The 24247-nt window shown below is 46.3% G+C and overlaps 1 protein-coding gene across 8 annotated transcripts in view; it reads left to right on the forward strand.

The window, feature by feature from the left end:
• The first annotated feature begins 1023 nt into the window (after nucleotides 1-1023).
• FGFR3 (fibroblast growth factor receptor 3) overlaps nucleotides 1024-24247 on the forward strand; it is a 58762-nt gene continuing 35538 nt past the window's right edge. For all 8 annotated transcript variants that reach the window (XM_054065044.1, XM_054065038.1, XM_054065039.1 and 5 more), the window contains exons 1-2: nucleotides 1024-1106; nucleotides 2012-2192. In XM_054065044.1, coding sequence (XP_053921019.1) covers nucleotides 2042-2192 — 151 coding nt within the window. In that variant the 5' untranslated portion in view covers nucleotides 1024-1106; nucleotides 2012-2041. The remainder of the gene's footprint in view (nucleotides 1107-2011; nucleotides 2193-24247) is intronic.

A 24247-nucleotide genomic window follows, 5' to 3' on the forward strand; every position in this document is an offset into this window, starting at 1 on the left:
CGAGACATAAGGAAGAATTTCTTCACTATGAGAGTGGTGAGGCACTGGCACAGGGAATCATAGAATCATAGAATAGGGTTGGAAGGGACCTCAAAGATCATCCAGTTCCAACTCCCCCTGCCATGGGCAGGGACACCTCCCACTGGATCAGGCTGCCCAAGGCCCCATCCAACCTGGCCTTGAACACCTCCAGGGATGGGGCAGCCACAGCTTCCCTGGGCAACCTGTGCCAGTGTCTCGCCACTTTCATGGTGAAGAAATTCTTCCTAATGTCCAGTCTAAATCTGCCCCTCTCCAGTTTATACCCATTCCCCCTTGTCCTATCCTCACAAGCCTTTATGAATAGCCCCTCTCCAGCTTTCCCGTAGGCCCCCTTCAGGTACTGGAACATCGTTATAAGATCTCCTCGGACCATTCTCTTCTCCAGGCTGAACAACCCCAACTCTCTCAGCCTGTCCTCATAGGGAAGGTGCTCCAGCCCTCCGATCATCTTTGTAGCCCTCCTCTGGACCTGTTCCAACAACTCCATATCCTTCTTATGTTGAGGATTCCAGAACTGGCCACAATATTCCAGATGAGGTCTCACAAGAGAGGAGTAGAGGGGCAGAATCCCTTCCCTCGCCCTGCTGGCCATGGAAGCTGTGGGTGCCCCATCCCTGGAGGTGTCCAAGGTCGGATGGGGCTTTGAGCAGCCTGATCCAGCGGGAGGTGTCCCTGCGTATGGCAGGGGGGCTGGAACTAAATGGGCTTTAATGTCCCTTCTAACCCAAACTATCCTAAGCTTCTACGATCTTTAAGGTCCCTTCCAACACAAACTATTCCATGATTCTACGATAACACAATATTTAGATGAAACTTTAGCTTAAATCAAAAGCATTCCACTTTTTTTCCAGGAGCAACCGCTCCTCCTCTCCCCGCAGACGGAGCAGCCTCCCGCCCGGCCCCAGGACGGCGCATCCCCTGCCCGCGGCTCCCCCCGCGCGGGGCGGGGCGGGGCGGGGCGGGGCGGGCGGGGACATCGCGGCGGCCGCTCCGGGCTGAGCAGACGCAGGGAGCGTCGGCAGCGGCTCCGCGGCTCCGTCCCTCCATGCGCGGTGCCTGCGCAGGTAGGCGCTCAGCACCCGGCCGGCGAGACTCCCTTTCCTCTTTTTTTCCCCTCGACATAACTTTTCCCCCCCCCCCATTACTTCTCCCCCCCACCGACATCACTTTTTCCCCCCATCACTTTTTTCCCGATCGCTTTTTTCCCCATCACTTTTATTCCCCATCACTTTTATTCCCCATCACTTTTCTCCCCATCACTTTTCTCCCCCCCATCACTTCCCCCTACCCCCATCACTTTTTCCCTCCTCGACATCACTATTTCCCCCCAACTCGACCTCACTTTTTTTTCCCTCCCTCGACATCACGTTTTCTCCCCCTCATCACTTTTCCTCCCATCACTTTTTCCCCCCTCATCACTTTTTCCCCCCTCATCACTTTTCCCCCCTCATCACTTTTCCCCCCTCATCACTTTTTCCCCCTCATCACTTTTTCCCCCTCATCACTTTTTCCCCCTCATCACTTTTTTCCCCATCACTTTTTTCCCCATCACTTTTTTCCCCATCACTTTTTTCCCCATCACTTTTTTCCCCCATCACTTTTTTCCCCCATCACTTTTTTCCCCCATCACTTTTTCCCCCCATCACTTTTTTCCCCCATCACATTTTTCCCATCACTTTCCCCCCCATCACTTTCCCCCCCCATCACTTTTCCCCCCTCATCACTTTTTTTCCCCATCACTTTTCCCCCCTCGACATCACTTCCCCCCCCATCACTTTCCCCCCATCACTTATTTTCCCCCTTCGACATCACTTCCCCCCCCCCCCCCGACCTCACTTCTTTTTTCCCCCCCTCGCCGTCCCTTTCCCCCTCCCCCTGTCGCCCTCCCTTCTTTCCCCCCTCGCCCTCCCTTTCCCCCGCTCCTCCCGGTGTGGGTCCCGGCGCTGAGCGGCTCTCCCTGTCCCCGCAGCGCGGAGCGGCCCCAGGATGCGGCCGGGGGATGACTGAGGCGGGCGGTGCGGCGGTGGCCGCCGAGCCGCGGCGCCGCTCCGGAGGCATGCGGGCGGCGTGGGGCTCCGTCTGGTGCCTGTGGCTGGCGGCGGCCGTCGGCGGGATGCCGGCGGGGAGGCGGCGCGGAGGGCAGCCCGCAGGTAAGGTTGGGGCTCGGGGGGAAGAGGAGGAGAGGGTGGAGAGCGCTGGAGGCGGCTCGGTCTTACAGCTCTTAGGAGGGAAGCGGGGTTGTTCAGCCTGGAGAAAAGGAGGGCAGAACAATCCTGTGCAGCGCTCCAGACTAGGGGAAGAGTGGCTAGAAAGCTGCCTGGAGGAGAAGGAGCCGGGGGTGTTGATTGACAGCGGCTGAACGTGAGCCAGTGTGTGCCCAGGTGGCCAAGAGGGCCAGTGGCATCTTGGCTTGGCCAGCAGGACCGGGGAGGTGATTCTGCCCCTCTGCTCGGCACTGGTGAGACCGCACCTCGAGTCCTGTGTTCGGTTCTGGCCCCCTCCCTACAAGAAGGATGTTGAGGCTATGGAGCGTGTCCGGAGAAGAGCAACGGAGCTGGTGAGGGGGCTGGAGAACAAGTCTGGTGAGAGGTGGCCGAGAGAGCTGAGGTTGTTTAGCCTGGAGAAGACCTCATTGCTCTCTACAGCTACCTGAAGGGAGGTTGTGGAGAGGAGGGAGCTGGGCTCTTCTCCCAAGTGACAGGGGACAGGACAAGGGGGAATGGCCTCAAGCTCCGCCAGGGGAGGTTCAGTCTGGATATCAGAAAAAAATTTTCACAGAAGGGGTCATTGGGCACTGACAGAGGCTGCCCGGGGAGGGGGTTGAGTCGCCATCCCTGGAGGCACTGAAAAGACGGGTAGAAGAGGTGCTCAGGGACACGGTTTAGTGGCAGATAAGAATGGTTGGACTCAGTGATCCAAGAGTTCGTTTCCAACCTGGTAATTCTATGATTCTATGAAAGGAGAGGAAACCTTATCGCTTTCTGCAACTGCCTGAAAGGAGGTCGTAGAGAAGTAGGTGTTGGTCTCTTCTCCCAAGCGATAGGAGCGAATGGCCTCAAGTTGCGCCGGGGAGACATTAGGAAAGAATTTCTTCACTCGAGCGTTCTCAGGCACTAAAACTGCCCAGGGAGGTGGTTGAGTCCCCATCCCTGGAGGTATTTAAAAGACGAGTAGGTGAAGTGCTGATATGGTTTACGGTGGTTGGGCTTGATCTAAAAGTCTTCTCCGACCTGGTGATTCTATGATTTGGAGTTCCAGACGGGGTGGTGGCAGCCGGGCCGGGGTGATGCGCCTCTCGGAGGAAAAAAATGCTTCTAAAACCGTCCCTGTGTCCCACAAGTCCTCTGCCAGCGGTGGCAGTGTCTGGAACACTCGGAGTTTGAGCCGTGGCTGCGTTTCCAACTGCAGTTAAGTGAGGGAAAGATGCCTCCGTCCATGTGCACATCTGAAATGCTCGGGGCACGCGTGTTCGGGTGGGGGAAGCAAGGAAAAGTAATATATATGACTGTGGCAGCGGGGTTGGAACGAGATGGTCTGTAAGGTCCCTTCCAACCCAAACCATTCTATGATTCTATATCCGTACGTTGGGAGCAAAACTGGAGTTTTCACAGCTCCGGGTAGGCTCACGCTGGATCGCAGCTAAATAATAACTGCGGGTGTGCTGAGAAGGGAACAGGATTTTTGGGAAGCCGGTAAAGATTTACCCTCGAGTGGCAGCGCTGCAGTTGCAAGTGAAAATAGGTTAACACGTTGGACAAAAGCTGGTTTGTTTGGTTTTGTGTGTGTTTTTTTTTTTTTTTTTTAAATAGTATATGGCAGGTTTGAAACTTTGTGTCTCCCTGATACGCCTCAGCTGCTACCTGAGTCCCTGTTTATTTTTCAAAGCTCTTTAATGGAAGGGAGCCCCCTCACAGCCCCACGTCTTCGGGATTGCATGTACCCGGCAGAAAGTTTCCATTGTTCAGGAAAGGGTTTGAAGCCTGTTTGCCAAAAAAGTGACAGGGGAATAAATGGGCTTCGTGGAGGCTGGGGGGTGGGGGCATTACTTTCATACCCCTTTTGGTTAAAGCTATAAATCACACCGGGGGTTGGTTTTGTTTTCAAGAAAGTCCTAATAAAACACCAGATTCTTAGTGTAACTCGTTTGGCTCATTTTTCACAGTCAAAAGAACTGATTTATGGGGCAACATCTCAGCGGCTTGGTCAGTACGGATGAGGTGGGTGTGCGGGGAGGAAGCGAGCAGCCTGTGCTGAGAGGTGGCAGAGGCGAAGTGCCACCAATTCTCCCGGCTTTAGGCTGAAATACTCGTTGGCGCTGACACATCAGACACAGTTGAAGAACTAGGGGTGGGGAGCAAACCTCGGTGACTGCCTCAGAGGTCCTCTGGGTTTCCACCTGCATCTTCAGCCCATAACTTGGGGTTGATGGTATGATCAAGTGATGCTAAACTCTTCCTGAGCTCTAAGACATCTTTGCAAGTTGAGGCGTTTAGGATGCTGTTCACATTCTACCAAGTGGCACGTGGGGAGGGAAACATCCCTCTGGTGATTTCTGTGAGCTGAGCGATAGGTTGGGATTTCAGGGCTCCCGTGGAAATCCTTGTGACAAGCTCTCTGTCAGCTCTCTCCAAAGTAAGTGTTGCTGTCAAAAACCCCTCACCCCGTGCTCCCTGGGAATAGGAGTCCTCCATGCAGGGAGGACTCCTGTTCACCCCAACACCCAGCGTGGTCTCCAAGGGTTGCCCTGAAGCTGTGAGCTGCTGGAGGATCCCACAGGTGAGGGGCTGCAAGGGCAGGGGGAGCTTTGCGATGCTGGTGGCTCTCCCACCACCAACCACGTGGGTGAAGCCGGTGCTGCTCACCCAGCCCCACGCTGGAGCCAGTGGCCACGCCAGCACAGGGACACCCACTGCCCGTCCAGCCTGGAGGGGAAAAGGTTGTGCAAAAGAAACTGTAAAGAATATAAACCTTCAGAGCCAAGTAAAAACACATTTTACTTTTTCAGTCTTTTTGAATTGAATGGTAAAAAGCAAATTCTTTCTCCTAGTCAAATGGGCCATGGGGTATTGGCTCATTACTGAGGGTTGTTGTTAGCTAGGCTTTGCATTTACAGTCTAAGGCCTTATTTTCCATAAAGGGGCTTGGAAGGATTTTTCCCCAGTGATCTAATTCTCCACACGGGGCTGTGAAGGCTGTAACAGCTACTGCTTTGTGCCTATACTCAGCTACATAAAACACACATTGAAGGGAGGCATTCTCGAGGTATGTGTATGTTTGCTAATATGAATACTCGCTATTAGTGGAGGTGGAGGGGGTGCAGGTTTTAACATCTCCGCAGGGAGGTGTTCGGCTGTTGGCAGGAAGGAGGCAGATGGCGGGGCTGTTGCTGAATAGAAGCTAAACTAAAAACACCAGGGGCCTCATCTGGGCTGAGTTTCTCTTCTCTCCCTTTCTCGGGGCCGCTGCAGGAAGAACAATGTCAAATTTCCCCCCCTTCCTTTTTTTTTTTTTTTATGAATGAAAGTAGAGAGGCGAGGCAGGATTGAATGTGTATGTCATTCAGGGGCTATGACAGAGATGATTAGGGAGGTCAGTGAACTCCTTTGCAGCCTTGAGCATGCGGTCACTCTATTCAGCAGCCACAGAATAGACATCAATATAAAAAAGCCCGTCCAATTTGCATTAGTATTCAGATAAAGATATTACTTCGTACGATTTGTGAATGTCAAGTAACGCTGTCTGTTTTCTTAGAGAGCAGACCAACTAAAACGGCAGCGTTTCACTTTTAAAAACTTCTTATAACCAGCCTGTCTCCTGTAGCTGATGTGTATGTGTCTGAATACAGTATTCATGAAAAAGGGAATTTCTTTCTGGGCTTCTTATGATTTATATTGTACTAGTTATCAGCTGAAGCTGTCCATGTGCACTGGAAGAGTTTTATGGAGAGATGCTAAAGTTTGAGAAGGCTTGTGTAGGTAGAGGTGAGCTCTCCCAGTCTGTTAAGAGCAAGATCTGAAGCTTTCTTGTGCAGCACTGGAGACAGATTGTCACCTAGAGCTACTGGACAGGCAGTTTGCAAGTCAAAAGAATAGAAAAGGCCATTTTAGGCATTTGCCTAAGTTGAATGGGAAGGCACATGCCAGTTCCTGTGAATTTTCTGCTTGGAAAGGACTGGCAAAGCACAGGTTGAGATGTTTTTCTTCATGTAGCTGATGGCAATCAGGCTCTCATAGCCTTCCAGTGTGTGCCCAGTGGAAGGTCTGAGGTGTAGGGTATAGCAGTCTGCATAGGCTCGGTTTGTGTATCTGAGCATTTCAAAGTTCACCCTGAAATTATAAGGGTATTGAAGTGAGTACCAAATAGCACCAACCGTTCCTGGAGCTCACTTCAGGGTTCATGCGTTAAAACCCAGTAAAAGCAGTTTTTTGTATATTGACGATGCTGCCTACTTTGTGCCTGACACCAGAAACCCTTTAGATGCAGTGGGCAGCCACGAGGGATACAGTTTTAAGATTAAAAGTTGATCCATTTCTTCTCATTAACAGTAGCAGCTGAAAAAGCTAATTAAGTCTTCAATGTTGAGACTAGCGTATTTTACTGAGCAATAAAATAAGAGGGCATGAGTAAAGGATGATGAAATATGGCTTTTTTTCAAATCTATTTCTTACTTAGCAAATAGCAAACTAAAAAGTCTGTTCCACAGCAGAGATAGACTCATTAATGTATTCGATACTAGCTGTATAGCATCATTTCTTCTACACGTATTGACAAGGGCCACTCCAATTAAATCTGAGGGGTTTTTTCTTTTAATTAAGACTTTATTAGCAACCACTGAGCAGGGAATGTGATGAAAGTAAATCTGAAAATTGTGTAGCGCAGTGTTGATCTGCTAATTAAATCATGCAATTAAATTAAGCCACTCTGACCAGCATGTTAACTTTTATGACTCCCTCCTACAAATCTTCAGTGCAGTTTGGGAAGCGTACCTGTCCTGAAACCTGCCTGAGTGTGGCTTTTGAAGTTAGCCGAACACTGAAGAAGTCTTGATTGCTGCATGTGGACTGTTTCCATCCAGAGACACCCAGTCTACTGCCTGGACAAAGCTGAAATTTTGCATGAAGCTAGGGAAGGACTTTTTTCCCCTCTATAAGGCTGGAAAAGTTTTTGCCTCTTAAAGTGTGATCATCAAAAGTGACCTTTCATATTGAACTGTATGCTTAGAAAGCTGTCCTCCCTGAAAACTTACTGCATGTGTCTGCTGTTTCGGTTAAGAGACCCTAAAAAATAGGGAATCACCCCAGTTTCTGAACAGTTAATAAAATTTTCAGTGTACAGAACTGTTTGACCAAGACGTTTCTGACAGTGATCTGTCAGCTGGCACACAGAGCATTAGCCGAACCTTAATTTCAGCTAGGGCTGAGTTTCAGTTAGGGCATGGCCTGCCGGTACGTTTTTCTGGCTGGTCATTGAAATGTTTAGGATCCAGGGCATGAGTCCTGAGGCTGTGGGATAGATGCAGAAGTGGCTGTGTTCTCATAGTTTAGCTTTTGGTAGTTTTTAGTATGTGTGGAGTAGAAGGAGCAGGAATGTTACAAAAATACCGGTAAAGTATTCCTGTTTAGTAAACAGGAATGTTTACTAAAAATACAGGTGCAATTGCCATGCCAGTTGGGTGACTTTTTTCCCATCTGGGCTGGTCCTGGTACACAGCTGATTGGTTAAATTGACTTTATTTCATTCTGTTTCTCCATTTGCATAGACTTTTCCCTTTTTCCTAGTGTGTTACATGCTTGTAACTTTTCCTGTGTCCTCGGGGTTTGTCTGGCCCTGCAAACCTGCTTCTTTTTTTTTCTGACCCTTCAAAAAAAAAAACCCAAAAACCCGGCAGCTGGAGGTGCCCTGCTGACTCAGCACCCTTCACCCCGTTCAGGAGCGTGGTTTGATGGAGCTGTTTCAGTGTTTGTCGTTTCGTATCTTTAATACTTGTTCACTTATCAACTTTATTCTTCTCCACATATCAGGCTGGTTGCCAGAGAGGATGTTGGCTTGGTAAAAATTTGCCATACGTTTGGTTTCTTTTTTGTAGCAAATGGGATCGCGGCTCAGCAGAGTCACTCCTGGTGCATGAAAGTGGGCAGTCAGGGCTGTGAGGAGTAAATCTGATAGCACCCTTTCCAAACTTTGGGGTAAAGCCATGTGTGAAGACAGATACAATGCTGAAAGCGCCTTAAAATACCTTGTTACACCCTGACTTTTTTTCCCTTGGCCTAATATTTAGCTTATCAGTTTACTGTTTGCCTTTCTTTGGGCTGTTTATCTGGTGATCTTGTGAAAAAAATGTCCTTTTTCTCTGAACTAGAGCTGACTGTTATGGTGCCCCTTTCTCGATACACTCACAGCTCAGATTGCCAAGTGCTGTAGATATGATTTAAAACCCTGGATGTGTGAAGAAGGGCTTTTATTCCTGTGATGAATGCAGTATTCCTGGTGTGCTTACCCCTGAAGTATCTGCTTCTTGGCTTGAATGACCAGGAAGTTTCTGTAATATCAAAAGCAAACACGAACTGTGAGATATGAGCTGAGGAAAACCTTTGGTAAACTTAGTAGTTAAAATGTGAAAGGTAATCAGACATCAACCTGTCCTATTATTCTGATAGGCTTTCTGGGAGGTTGCCACTTTCAGGTGGATAGGGACTAGCCAGGTAGTTAAATCAATTTACTTTTTTGCTGTGGCACTCGGGTTACACAATCTAGCAAAGCTTTTTTTTTTTTTTAAGAATAGTGGCACAGTCAGGCAAGAAAACATTTCTCCAGGAACCACTTCAGTTTCAGATGTATTCATCCAAAAAGTGAGTATTTACTGGGGTAGGGATTGGTCTTGTGTGCTGGTCTGGGTTTCTCAAATCCAGAGAGCAGGGGAAGATAAGGAATTGGTTAAATAAAAAGGTTATATTAAAACTTGGAAGCAAATTTCTTTATCACACAGAACTGTATGCAAAACAATTACCGTGTGCTTACATGTTTAGCATCTGCGAGATTTTGGGGCTGTGCCATTTCTGCAGGTTGTGAGGGGTTAAAAGTATTAATGACTCAGAAGTGAGAAGGGTTCCAAGTTTTTGGATGAGGAAAGGACGCAGTGTAGATCTAGCTCTGCAAGGAAGCAGAGCTCCACAGGCTGCGATGTGTGCTGAAGGCACTCTTCCCTGGGGAGACCGCAGCACAAAGATCCCAGTGTCGGTGTCTGCACCCAACCATTTTTCTGCAAACTGTGGAGCTACCTGCAAATGTCAAGCTGACACAGAACAGCGTGTTGCTTTGTTGTTTTTTTTTTTTCCCTCTCTTCCTTGTCACCCAAGCCATCCCTTCATCCCTTAGTTTGAGCCTACATTTTTTACGTAAATGAACTAATAGGCGATCATGGGGCGCCGTGGCATGCCATAGACCCACAAGCGTGGCTTCCCAGCTCCTGCTGTTTGATAGTTGATAGCGTTTTGTTGTCTTACCTTCATTTAATGCTTTTGCCCAGGGAAATGGAGTGTTTTGCAGTTATGCCTTTATTGCACCAAACTACCATGTGCTGTTCAGGAGGATTCTCACTGATGTATTTCAGCTAATGTAGTTAAATCAGTAAAGCTCTGGAGAGCACAGCTAGTTTATAAGGGTTGAGCTAGTACCCAGCAACAAGGGAGAGAGATGAGTTGAAGCATTTTGGAATTGACCTGGGGCAAGCTGGGTGTAGAGAAGTCAGCAAAATAGCTGGGTATTGCTTAGGGGTGGTTATGTGGTGCGTAGGTGAGTTCTCACTGATGCCAAGAGAGAGGAGCAATGCAAAGTAGCAGGCAAGAAGTGGAGAACTTGATTGTCGTAGAACTCCAAGGAGGGTGCTATAAGGACAAGAGCTTCTCTGAGGTTGCTCTTACAAGGTGTGGGTTGCACCTGATCTCTGCAGAGGTGGGGTTCCTGTAGCAGGACCCAGGTCCCAAGAGCCATTTGTGTGGCTGGTGGTGGTTCTGCAGGGGACTTACTGGGGTTTTCTGTTGTGGCATAGGGCAGAGGAGAGCGTGGGAAGCACTGAAGGTGTTTCTGCTCCAGGCTTCATGGGTACTGCAGGGTAGTCATCTCAAATTGACAACTCATCCTCTTACTCACTCCCCCTGGGGAAGGCAAAATACGCATCTGTGGAGGCTTTTATTTTGGGGACAGGGAGCTATGGGAGACGTGCCTGGATCCAAATGATGAGACCAGCCCATACCAGCTTTACACTTTCCTGTCAAAGAACTGAAAAGCTCACAAGAACTGGGGTTTTAATTTTACTTTGATGCTTGGCAGAGCTTGTAGAAATCCTTCAGGGCAAGTTTGGCTCCCGGTTTGGAGGGTTGTTGCTTTGTTTGGGGGTTTTGCAGTTCTCTGCTGCTTATAGTCCTGTAAAAATAATAATGAGGTCCTGATCTTGCGCCTATTGAATCCTAAGCAAAAAGGCCCCCATTGATTTCCAGGGGAGCAGGCTGAAGCCCTTCACAGATCGTGGTGGGAGCAGCTATTTAGCATAAGCAGGGATTGTTTGGAAAGTTTTCTAATGACCCAAACATTTTAACAAGCAGAGGAAACTCAGTGAGTGAAAGGGCTCCCCGGTTTGGGGGTGGGGAGGTGCCTGATGCTGCTTCATGGGGGTGATCCCTGGTGCCGGCTCCCTGTGACCTCTCATTCCTCTCAGCCTCCTGTAACACAGACCTTAGCTTCTCATCGTGTTTTTTTTTGTAACTCCAGCTTTGATGCAAACTAGCGGGAGCATTGCAGCCGAAACACGAGCACCAGAGGACACGGTGACTGCCACCGCCTGGGCCCCCCGTGCCTTTGGCGTGGGTCCCACATGGAGCTGAGCCGGAGAGCCGGACACCAGCCCCTCATGCCCCATCATCCTCGTTGCCATCATATCAGTGTCGGCCGGCATTAGCCCCCAGCGTAGTGATCTGTGAGCCGCACAATGCGCTGGGGAAAGTGTTAATAATCCCCCGCCGGGCTCCACAGGCGAACAGGACCGAGCTGGGGCTGTCAGGGACAGGAGCCCATGGAGGACCTTTCCTGGTACTTCACGGTCAAGCAGACCAAGGAGAAAAGAGGGGGTTTCCTCTGAGGGTTGAGGTTTCTTTCATGTGCGAGATTCAAGCAGAAGAAATTGCCACCCAGTGAAATGTTTCAGCAGCTTGTTCGGAGACTGTAGTTCTTGAGCTAACCCATGATTTGATTTTTATGTTTCAAATTCTTTTAACTTCTCTTTCCAGATTTCCCCAGGCAAGTGTATTGTTTCTAGCCGGTAGCAGGATCTGTGCAAGATGAGCATGCTGATTCCTCAAGATAGCTTTGGGAGCTGGGGGTATCGGACCTAAAAGTGAAGAGGAAAAACCAGTTGCAATGGGAAGATTAGGGAGTTGGGAGTCTGCCCTGACGAGTAGCATGTGCAACCAAAGATAAATCCTCCGTAAGCCTGTTTTTAATTAAAGAATGATTGGAATTAGGCATAGTACCATCTCTCCTGATCTGTATCGTGTGTATCTGTACAAATGAAGCATTTTTGGGGAGGGAGAAGAGAAAACCACCAGATTTTAATCTTCCTTTGGTGGCCAATATGTCTGCCTTTTGAAAGGGCATATTTCTCTCTGTCTTAAGAGTACCCCAGCTTGTTGACAGTAAACAACTGTCACTTGGCAGTTTATGAAAGAAGAAGAATGTTTAAAAAAAGCATGTCCAGTTTAAATAGTTATGTTAATAGACTAGGGATGGTGGTAAATGGAGGTGCATAAATTAGCTGGTATTCACTGTGTAAGAGGCAAGCTGAGAGTGAATGCAGTTGGAAAAAAAATAAAATAAATACATTCATTTTTACAGCCAGTGTGTTATGCATGTTCTCGCAGCTTTCTGTGAAAGCATTTTTTTTTTTTTTCCCCAGGGAAAACTCAGAAAGCCTTTTTCTTGCAGTGTGGGGTGGGTTGAGTGCTGGGAGGCCCCTTGGGTGGGACAAGCCGCAGGGCTGGGAGCCCAGCACTCCCACTGACCAGCCCTAATGCTGCTTCACGCTCCACAGGCAGCACTCAGACATTGCAGCCGCCCTGCGTCCTTAGCCTTTGCTTCTCAGGGGAGACTGGAAGAGGAAACTGCGAGGAAACTCTGCCTCCCAATTTAAAAACTGATTAATTACAGAAAGGAAGGAAGGGAAAAAATGAAGTAGGAAACAACAGATGGTGTCCTTTCTGCATCCCTGCCCAAAGTTGCTACAAATCCATCACCCACCTTCTTCTGAGTTAAATACTTGTGAACATAGTGAGTGATGAGCAAATTTAAAGCATTTATTCCAGCTCAACCCAAAGGCATCAGTGTCAAAAGTGTAATGAGTGAGGGCCTAGTGTCAGGCACTTGAAATCTGTAACTAAGCATAGAAATAAGCTTCAGGCTTTCCAGGCTCCTGATTCCCAGTCTTAATAACAGGGTTATAAGCGACTACTGGGAGATGCTGACATCTTGATGCCTTGAAGCTACTCGGTAAAGCCACCCTCCTGCACCCGCAGCTCCCATCCTACCCAGGATACAATATGAACACAGTAAATACACTGTAGATGAAATAAATACAGTGTAGATACTGTATTACAGATACCCAACCTTTCCCTCAGTCATTGGTACCTCAGAGTGGGGCACCTTTGCGGCAGCACCTTCTCTTACCCTCGTTTCAGGTAGAGCAGAGAACACTGCGGGAGCAAATGAGAACCTCCAGAGTATGGATGAAAGGGTACAGTTCATTTTCTTTTGGCCAGTGGTTCAATTAGTATTGCCATTATTTGGACAAGGAGGCAAAGGAAACCCAAACCTGAAACCTCCTACCACAGAAATGCTTTGAGATCTGCCCAGACAGAAAGGAAAATAACTCCTAGAAAGTGTTTATTGGGTCATCCTGGGCCTCCAACCTGTGTATTATTTAGTGAATAAATGAGATTGCTGTCTCAATTTTATGTGTAGGCGTACTGGCATCTTGGGATTTAATAAGGCATTGTGCCTCTAGATTGGGAAAGTCTTCATGGAGGGGTGGTAACCACAGAGGTGACTGAGGGGGACAGCAGGGCTTTCCCTTTGCTTCATCTCCCTCAGCGCAGGGGCAAAAAGAGGCAGGTTTTTATCCACTGCTCCGATTTCAGCAGAGGATTGCTGCCTGAGAAACCGGACTGCCCCCGCCTGATCCTGGATCTGGTGACCCTACACAATGTAAATCTTTCCTGTGAGGATCTACCAGGTCATCTTGTGGGTGGAATGCATTAGGTCTGGCAAAAAGGGCCTGAAACCTCCTCATGTGCTTTCGAAATGCATGTAGATGTTTGAAGTGGAGCTTTTTTTCCCCTTCTGCCCCCCTCCTCCCACTGCATAGCAAATGAGGTGTGGAAAAAAAGTGCAGTCTTTGCAGGAATAACTTCACTCAGTGCTTGAGCCTGGCTGGTTTGGGTATGAGAAGGAGCAGCCAGGGGAGCAACACCTTATCAGGGCAGGGAGGAAAGCAGATGGCCCTGAATTAGCCACCCGTTCTTGGAAAGGGAGTGGAAGAGCCAGACCCCAGGTTTTGTGTAATTCAAACCTCATTCTTACTGCTGTGGGCAGCTTTTGCTCCACATATAGGTGTTCACATCAATGTGGGTAAGTGGGTATAAATATGTGTGGAGGTTGTCCAACTTCACATCTTCACTTGTACTGCAAGATAGTGGCTCATCCACCCATCCCATCCAAGGCAACATGGCTGAAGCTAAGCTTCAGTGCCTGATTTTCACAGAAATCCAGCCCTTAGGTGGCTGCTAGGCTCAGTTTTTATCATTCATGTTTTCCTTCTCAGCTTGCTTGTTGTAACAGCATCAGATGCTCGTTTGCAGAGGTAAAGACATTTTAGAAGTGTTTCTAATGGGGAAAGGAAGGGAAAAGCAAAGCTGGGAAAAATCAGACTGCAGAGGGTGGGACAGATGTCCAAAAGTGCCTGTGGAAGATCTCTGGCTCATGCAGGCAGGACCAGTCATGTATTGCTGCAGGACACAGGAAACTACCTCTGCAGACGGTCTATATTTCCTTACCACAGCATTCAAATAGCTGTGTATAGAAGTGTCTAACCTAGTCATAGAAGATGATTATTTGGGGGCATTAAAACTGCTTGAAGGGAGTGGGAACCAAGACATGCATGACTTCCTTGAACTCTCTCTTAATTTATTATATGCAGTCCAAAACCTGCTGTAATAGATATGGTTACAGCAGACCATTAAAAGGTCTGTTCTGGTGAACCTGATGCCCTGCTGTTGCTGCTGGAAATGATAAACCCTCCTCATTTGGGTTGGATGGTATGCGATGCCCTGTGTGTATGTGCGTATGCATGGAAGCCGATAAGTCCTGCTAATTTAGGGAATGTTTTCCAAGTCTGTTTTCTATAACTCCGTAGACTTAATACAAATAAAGAATGGACCAAGTTTCCTGTGAGAAGCACAGAACAAACACAAAGTGTGGGATTTGAATGCAGAAAGGTGAAAACACAAATGTATACAAAAACAGCAAGTCAAACAAGCTGAAAAAATATTGTAAGGTTGATTTAACAGAGCGGTGAACTCAAAGCTGTCTAATCCCTTTAGCAGCCTTCTTTAAAGAGGAGAAATAAAAGAATTTTTGACATCTACTTTTCTTTTGCCATCTCTCCAAACTCTCGCTAATAATAATGCTGAAGGATAAAAGTTGAATTTACCACAAGAACAGAGTAGTGCAGCTCTTATTAGATGGGCTTTCTAAGTAACAAAATCTTCATTTGTCATTTGCGACTGAAGTGGATCAGACTTTCTGAAAGAAGATTACTGTTAAACTTCTCCAACTTGGGTACCTGGCACCTAAATCTTGCTTGAGGCACTGAAATAACAGGCTTGGTTTTGAAAGATGCTGAGCCAGGTCAGGCTCTGCATTTAAATCACTTAAGCACTCTTAAAATCTGGCTATTCATTTTGATGCCTAGATATGGATTTCTGGGCTTAATCACTGACCTTTGCATTTCAGATGTTTGGCCTTTATTTTCTTTACTATGTATACAGACAGAGCGGCCCCTAAATTATTTTTTTTTCCTTTTACACAGCTGAAAACAACTAGCAGAGAAGACTTCAAGTTCTGCTCCTTATTATGGAGAAACAGGGATCTTTACGAAATACCATTTTGTGTAACTCGAGGGAAATTTGCAAAAAGGGGAATATTTACTTATTTTCATTCATGTGAACATGATCCATCATATATCTAAAACCTACAATCAATTGGAAAAAAACCACCCAAACTACCCTAAACCTTTGCCCTCTCTTAATCCGTGTACAAGAGAGGGTTTTTTTTTTCTCAAGGTCCTTCCTCCTCTCTGAAATAGAGGCAATTGATAGCCTCATAAACAAATACCAAACATTAAGTCCTAATCTCCATATAGAGGAGCCTGACCCTTTTTATGGAGAGAGAGGGTAGAGGGAGGAAACGGGGCCAGGAGTTTGAGGTTTAATGCTTATTAAAGTTTTAGTGGGTGGGAAAATGCAATCAATAAATTTTGTTTAATGCCTCGAAACTGGTGTTAGTTTTCACTAGCTACACTGGAGAGTAGCTTTCATTTTGAAACTAGGACACTCGTAGTTGGAATGACAATTAATGTAGAGTGAATATGGTCCCAGTTGGAAGCCAATTTTTTGAATAGCATGAAAACTCTCCCCACCTCCCTGCCTTGGCTCCGGAGTGGGATTGCTTCCGTTTTTAATTAGCAAACCAGGCAAAATTTAGCTCATTGTGTCTTTCTGCTCCTTTGGCCCAGTGGAGGGCTTGGATTTCTCCATCTTGCCGTCATGAGGCTGTTCTTTTTTTTTTTTGTTTTCCTTCAGTTTTGGATGAAGGGGGGGCTTCAGGATACTTAGGATTAAAGTCATTGTTCTGGGGTATTTGCAGCCAGCTGCCTGCATTAAATGAAGATTAGAGGAGCGCACATAGAAGTGCAAGGGAAATGCAGAGGAGCTGGGATTTGGGAGCTGCATAGCTGTGAACCCAAGGGGAAAGGTTGGGGCTTTATGGCAAATTTTTCCTGATGCCATGTGATCTCAAGGCCCACTTCAGAAACTCATCGCAACTATCAGAAAAGCATCACAAATAACTGCCAGGGCCAGGCCTGCCTGGGACCTGTAAAGGGACCGTGAGTCCTTGCATCTCTTAAAAATTTCTTTGAGGTAAACCCTAAACTTCTGGGCCTGATGAATTTCTGTATTACTTGAAAGTTCACCTACAAGAACACTTAAGAAGTGGTGAAATTCTTTGCTAGAATTCACTAAATAGCTGAAAACCCACCCCAGAGGTCAAAACACCAAAAATGATGAATTTTTGAAGGACTTTTGGAAAAAAAATGATAGTGTAGAGGAGAGGACACCAGAGAAAAAAACTTAGAAGACTTATTCAGCCATGTGTGCTTATTCTTTCAAGGATTTATGAGAAAGCTTTAAACTATTTCCAAAGTTTCAGTTTCTCTCCTTTCTTCATGCTTTGTGGAGTATTCATTTGTGCAATCTGCAAACTTTTTTAATTGCTTGATGTATGTCACCTACTGGGTGACCTGGTCCTGCAAGGCAGAAGGGATGGCATGGTGCACTGATGCTGAGGAGCATAGGTTTGCTCAGGGCATCCATGGCTTAGCAGGACTATCCTGCTTCAACGGAGGCTGAGGACAAGCTTTACCCAATCCATAGGGGTGTCAGGAAGCCAAAGTCTGTACATCAGTTTCCATATCTGCCTCCACTGGCTTTGGAAGGAGTAGCAGTGGTTGCGTGCTTGCTTGCTGCAATGATGGTGGTTTTTTGGGCTTCCTCAAGCATGGGGAGCAGGAGTGTAAAGCGTTAGCCATTTTGTGGTGAGGCATGTGTCTGTTGAGATCAAGCTAAGATGCTCCTTGTGGTGCTGTGCAAAAGCTGGGGCCAAGCTGGCCAGAATTCTTCAGAAGCAACAAAAGGCAGACACCAAAAGGATGATGACCTATTGGTACAGTCTCTTGTGCTCCACCTAGGGTCAGCCCAGTGGGTCACTCTGCCTTGAGTATGGAGCAGTATGGGTTGACCACGTTGCCAGTGCGGCTGGTTGAGATGGGTTGTGTGATGGGTGGGCAAATCAGCTGTGATCTTGTATTCACCTATGTGCAAGACTGGGGCTGGTGTCATCTCTTCCACAAGCATGGGCTGCTGAGATCTGATACAGCTCATTGCTGCTCTCCTCTTGAGTAAAGCACAAAGGCTCTGGCATCCAGGAGAGCAGGAACTGTCTGCATCCTTGAGCTGCTTCAGCATGATCTAGGAACTCATGGGATAGAAACATGAAGCAGCATAGCCCGGGGACCTGAGCATCCCCACGTTGCTGGGCGTCAGCAGAGGAAATTTTGTGTCAGTTCTTCTATTTCTGTTAAAAAAAGAATGGAGTGCAGAACTGTGAAACTGATAGATATGGGTGGTGGTTGCTTCCCTCTTTTGTGTTTTGAGTGGCGAACCAAACTGTGTTTGATTGCACAGTCTGGCTGGAATTTAAGGAAAACTCTTCATCACTGTCTGTTCCTTTAAGCCAGCAAAGCCTCAGCTGAAGGCTTCTTTGGGACACACTGTGGCCTCAGCAGCAACCAAAGCTTTGTGTCTCTTGGGGTTTACATTCCCATTTTTGTTAGGTGTAACCGGGAGACCCCTTTGATTTGTTCTCAGGGGTTCTTTTTTCTTCCTCAGGGCTTTTTAAGTGCCACAGGGAAGTCCTCCTGGCCAAAGTGTTTTTGTAACTATTTTAGCTTTGTGATGATTTATTTCTTCTTCTAACTCTCAGCATCTGAATTGGGTGATCTGAGAAAGCAGTCCATTAAAAGGAGGATACTGTAGAGTCCTGATGAATCCTGTTTTCTACTTGGCCGGTGGAACAGAAAGCTAATTGCCAGTAGTAAATCCATTCAAAGGAGGGCTGGAGGGAGGGAGAAAAGCTAATATTCCTCCTTGAATGCCATTTAATCTCTGAAACCTTTCATGCAGATGTAAATTAGGATTTGCACAACAGAGTCAACAGTTGCTCCATAGATAAGGAAGATTTGCAACATCTGCTTTTCCAATCTAGAAGCTCTTCCAAAGTCGCAGTCAGAGATAGCCAAGCTAAACACTAGAGATTTTTTTTTTTTATTTCCATAATCTCTTGTTTATGAAGAAAGCTGCATATGACAGAACTAAACCTGGTTATTGTTCTGCTAATTCTCTAGGAAAAAAGTTTGCTTTCCTCCTATTGCAGATCTAAAAAAATCCCAGTGGCTGGTAATAGAGTGCAGCACACTCGTTAACATCTCTGGAAGAAACATTGTATGTGAACAGTTGTGTAGAACACTGTGGTGGTAATGTAGTATAAACAATATACCTTGCATTATTATTAGAAAAGCTATTTTCATTTTTTCCAGAACTACCCCCTCCCCCGAGCACCCACCCACAGTAGGGGAAAGATAAAGTGGTACCTTCAAATGATGGGGACAACCCCTTTTCCAACATTATTTACTAAAGGCTCATTTCTTCATTGTGGTTTGGGCTTTTACAGAAGCAACTGGGTTTTTCATTTTTGTTGCTGAAGTGGGAGATAACCCAGCTTAACACCACTTTGGAAAATTATGTTACTTCAGCAAAGCATCCCATGTTGCTGTGTTTACCAGAGCCCCTTCTTCGCAGGATGGCAGCAGCTTGGCACTGGGAAATGTGCTCCAAGAGGGGCTCTTGACCTTGCAGGGGGAGAAAAGGGAGGGAAGAGAAAAGACAGGATATGTATTTTATGTAATATTTTTTATTTTGTATGTATAATATAATACATAATATCAAATACATAACTATATATAATAGTATATATGTATATTTATATGTGTAGGTCTATAAAATATAAAAATATATTTAATATTATATGTATAAAACACATAAAACATCTGGTTTATGTATATCTTGCTGTTCCAGGCTGATGATATACCCTTTGGGATGGCAGGGCTATGGCCAGGCCGTGCTGGTCCATCACTCACCCCCTCGTGGCTGCTATGTAAGGGAGAGGAAGCTTTGCTTTGCATAAAGCACCACCAAAAATACATCCATAAAAAATACTCCACACAGTGCAGTTGAGGGTATGTGGTGACTTTAGGTAAGCTTGCTTTGCTCTGGGGGATGCTCCCTCAATCTTATCTTCCCTGAGAAGATGGGTATTTGGGGAAACGGTCACTCCCATGATCTTATCATGTCCACTTCTCATAGGGCTGCTGATACGTGCAGGGCCTGGGGCTGCTTTGGTGGGTTTTGGTGTTTCCCCAGGGCCCATCAGCCTCTGGGGAGGTGGAGGGAACAGGAGGAAACAGGGACTTCTTCCTCTCTTGTGAGACCTCATCTGGCATACTGTGTCCAGTTCTGGAATGCTCAACATAAGAAGGATATGGAGCTGTTGGAACGGGTCCAGAGGAGACTACAAAGATGATCCAAGGGCTGGAGCACCTCCCATATGAGGACAGGCTGAGAGACTTGGGCTTGTTCAGCCTGGAGAAGAGAAGGCTTCGAGGAGACCTTAGAGCGACCTTCCAGTACCTGAAGGGGCTACAAGAAAGCTGGGGAGGGCTTGTGGGGATGGGATGAGGGGCAATTGTGTATAAACTGGAGAGGGGCAGATTTGGGCTAGACATAGGAAGAATTTCTTCACCATGAGAGTGGCAAGGCACTGGCCCAGGTTGCCCAGGGAAGCTGTGGCTGCTCCATCCCTGGAGGTGTTCAAGGCCAGGTTGAATGGGGCCTTGGGCAGCCTGAGCCAGTGGGGTGTCCCTGCCCATGGCAGGGGGGTTGGAACTGGGTGATCTTTAAGGTCCCTTCCAACCACAACTATTCTATGATTTTATGATTCTGTGACTTGGTAGGATGCTTCTGGGGAGGTGGCACTAGTGCTGCTTGTCACCTCTCCTGCCTGTTCTTTAAATTAAGGCAAGTCCCAAATGAAAAGCATTCAGCAAGAAAAGTGTTTTATATCCCTCTGGGCAGTGGGGGTTTGCTCTTGCCGGTGCAGAAGTCCTGAAGTAAGGTGTGGAAGTGGCCCCTTCCCACAAGCAGTGACACAGATATTGGGAAGAACAGTGTTGAGGGGGTGAATAACACTGTGGGTCCCTATTAGCACAGGTGGGACACTTAATGAACACAGCACTGGTCTGAGCCTGGAGATAATCTGTGTTCTTTGCCATCATGGCCTCATTCATCTCACTGATACTGGGCCAGGGGAGGTTTCCCTATCCCTACACAAGTTAGCTGCTGGCTTACTGACTGTGACCATCATCCCCCTGGGGACAGTATACCAAACTCCACAGGAGAAAGCTCTGGCACAGTTGTTGCTCTGTGGTCCTACAATATATCTCATCACAGTGGATTTAGTGCAATATGATACGTAGAACAAGAATTGTTTTCAAATTAACCTAAAGAAAGAAATGTGTGGAGTGCTGCTATCTTTCTACTTGTTAACATGCCAAATACAGCTTTTCCGGCTTGAAAAGGGGAAAATATGATTCACTTAGAAATGAGTGGCTTAGTCCATTCCACCACTGGGCCATGGAGCAATCCCAAAAAAAGCCTCGCTGGGATTGCCAAGGTTCAAGGTCACGTGAGGAATATTTTGCTGATGGTACTGAAGGTCATGTGCCTCAAGCCCTCTGTGGTGGAAGTCCCAGTGGAGTTTTGTTTGCGTGGTGGATGGGCTCCAGCTGCAGGATGCTCACTGGAGGAGGAGGAGGATGGGACAGACATGTACCTTACCTGAGCAGTCCCTTGGGAGGCTTCCAAACACTTTGATTTTTGGAAAAGCAGAATCATGGGAAGCTATTCCAGGAGAAAAAACACAGATGAAGAGAAATAACCAGATGGAGTGTCCTGGAGCCAGGACCCAGCACCCTGCAAGGTGGCACGGGACCATAGGTCTCCACCCCACTGAGCCTTCACCGCCCCAGGGGCAGCCCCCACACTCTCTGCCACAGTACCTGGAAGTAGTCCCTGACACAAAATGGCACCAGCCAGGCTCTAGGTTGTCTTGAAGTTTTTGGGGGGGCTATAAGCAGCCCAGGAATACCCCACCACCCTCCACTTCCTTGTCCTTCCATGCCTGAAAAAGAAATCGCATATCCTCCTGCAGTTCTTGAGAGCTGCTTGCATTAAAACTGAAATAAAAACTGAAATAAAACATTTCCAGGCTCAGCCAGAGACAAGTATTGATGTCTAAGAGGAGCAGACATCGGATGGAAATACTGACACACTTAAGGACTTGGAGCTGCAAACTGCAAAGAGAGTGAATTATTGCTGGGATGAGCCAAACAGTTACGGAGATTAAGTGTTTTATCCTTATAAGTGAATACATACAAAAGCATTTTAGCATTGCTGGACCAGCTGCTTCTCATTGTGGAAGGTGCTTCCCAGCTAGTTCCTGCCTTTTTTCTCCTCTGAACAGCTTAAAAATTGCCTTGTTTTCTGTAATACGTTTGCTGTAGGCTGCAGTGATGCTGCTGCAAGTGATGATCTCCATCAAAAGCATCTCTTGGTGGTTCCCAGCACATTACTGCTTTGGATACACTAATAAATGGTTGGATTTTAGTCATCTTGGGAGCTCACAACCTAGATTGCCTCCGCCTCTCTGAGAACCCATTAAAGTTGCAAACTCATTAGTCCCTGCTGTGTGGGCAAGTGGCAAGAGTGGGCTCTTGTTAACCACTACAAGGAGTTAACTTCCTAGTAATTTATAGTTATGTCTACTGTGGATTTTGAAAAGATACTCTTAACATCTGTTAAATCCTAAGTGGGAGTTTCTTTTGAGAGAGGCCAGGGACCTGTGCAACCTGACTTGCAGTAGAAACTCTTTAAGAAAGTTTTAAATGACATGTGGGGATAGCTGTTTGCTAAGAGCAAGGATAGTTTTTTTAGGTCCCAGAACTGAGATCCGGGAGATGCATTTGTAGCCCAAATAAATGTGAAAACCTCACTGCCCGCGGTGCTGCTTTGCAGTGGGAAGTTTTCCAAATGCCTCAATCGAAGGTGCATGTCCAGATGCAAGATGCCATTGTGTTGGGAGAGCTCAGCACCTGCTTCTCTGTACTGGTTTCCCTATGATTTAGCCATGGGAGATGTAAGATGAAAAAGGTGGTCAAACCCAAGTCCCCAGACTTTGTTCATACAACATGGTTGGACATGTAGACTTCTGCAAGTCAATCTAACGGCTGGATGTTTGACATCAGGAAGGGCAACTTCATGTCTTGGTGAGGGAGGAACTGTCCTTGTTCAGAAGTTGTTGGAAACACAAGGCACTTGCAGCAGGAAGGTGGAAAGGACGTTCTGGGCTCTGGGCACCTGGTGAGAGATGTGAGCTCTCTCATATTGATCATTGTATTTGAAAGCTATTTGAGGAATAATAATAGTAAAATTTCATTCTCTAAGGTCACAGTTGGGCAGAATGCTTAAGCACTTAAGTGCACATTTAAGTAGTTGTGGAAGTCTCAAATCTAAGTCCTGTTTATTTTTTAAGCCATAAGCATATAAAACGAAATTTAAAAGAATCGTTTAAAGAAGTGAGATTAAAATAATTAGTAACATTCTCTTTTTAATTCACCACTCCATCTTTCCAGATGTTACAACCAGTCAGTAGGAATAAAGTTACTAGTGCTGAGCTTGGCATTTAACAGTGATCAGGATATCTGCTGGAGACTGGGTGGGAAGGTTGAGGGCAGAGATGGCAAAATAAACTTGTCAGAAATTAGATGATGCTTCTTTCCACAGAAGAAGCTTCGGACCCAAATTGCTCTGCACTGAGTCTAAAGTAAATTTCCTTTTTGTTTCAGTGTTGCTTAATTATGTTTTATAAAAATAGCTCATCGCTTTTTCATTAACCCAGGTTCATTATGGCTTTCAGAAAGGAATGATTTCCTTTTAAATGGCTAAGCAGTACGATTTGGCTTGTGCTTGGTCTGGACTTGTTCCTGTTTGGTAGGTTTATGGTATCAAAGCCAAAATATACAAGTCTTGATCATTTGGCAGACAGCTTGGGTAAAACTGTGCATTTTGTATGGAGGAATTGTGCAGCTGCATGGGATTTGTTTTCCAGTAGATTAAGTTAGTGAGAGCTTCCATCAGAGTCAACAAACAAAGATCAGTACCCAGTCCTGCAAGTGCAAAGCTGTATACAGGGCTTTTTAGTTGGAAGCCAAAGCTGGTATCATTGAAAAAGTCCAGAAGAAGGAAGAAAAAAAAACCTGAAAGGAACACTTAAAGCACTCATTTCCCCCAAGAACGTCTCCCCATTGGGAGGAGGCCATGGATGAACACAGTGTTGCAAAAGGTGCTGGTCTGATAGGGAGGAGATACCGAAGCTCTGTCTTCTTTTTCTTTTTACCAGAAGTATATGCTTTCAGGGAAAATCTTTTTATTAAAAGAAAAAAAAAAACGCAACACCCTAAACCTTTGACCGTATGAATACCACAAAATTCTGGCCAAAACCTAAAATATTTGAGTTGGAATTGCTGCCAGTGTATCAGAGGAAAGGTTCTTTGTAACCTAAATGAGTGTGCTCTTTGCCTCCTGTGAGATGATACCTCCCCTGAAATACCATATTTTCAGGCCCCTAGTCGCTGCAAGGCTAGTTACTGAAACATTTTTATATTTTTGATTTTCACATTTCTACAAGAAAAAGAACTTGCGTGACAAGAAGAGAAATGTAATACATTTTTCTCCTATAACCTGCTCCAGCTCTTTCCCTTAATTACACAAGAGCAGCTTGAAGCCAATGCCACATCCTCAGGTATTCAGAACTGCTGTAATTGAATTAGTTTCACAGTCAAATTGTAATCTTCGAATATGTTAAATCTGCAAAATTAGGAGCTCTATCCATATCTGATTACCATCAGAGATCGAGTCAGGCCACCTGGGTTTGGATCATAGGATTAAGTTCAGACTGATCTGTTATGAATTATATTTTACTCCTTAATTATGTAATCAGAGCACCAAAATGTCTTCATTGTACAATAGGATCCCCCACGATGTACAAAACCAAAAAGGCTCTTACGCTTCATGGACCGTACAGTCTCAGAGCTGGTGTACGCCAGAAGATACAGATAGGGCAATTCCAAGTAAAAAAGTTGGTTGGCATA

This window comes from Cuculus canorus, chromosome 4 (genome assembly GCF_017976375.1).
Source record: "Cuculus canorus isolate bCucCan1 chromosome 4, bCucCan1.pri, whole genome shotgun sequence".
NCBI classification, from domain to species: Eukaryota; Metazoa; Chordata; class Aves; order Cuculiformes; family Cuculidae; genus Cuculus; species Cuculus canorus.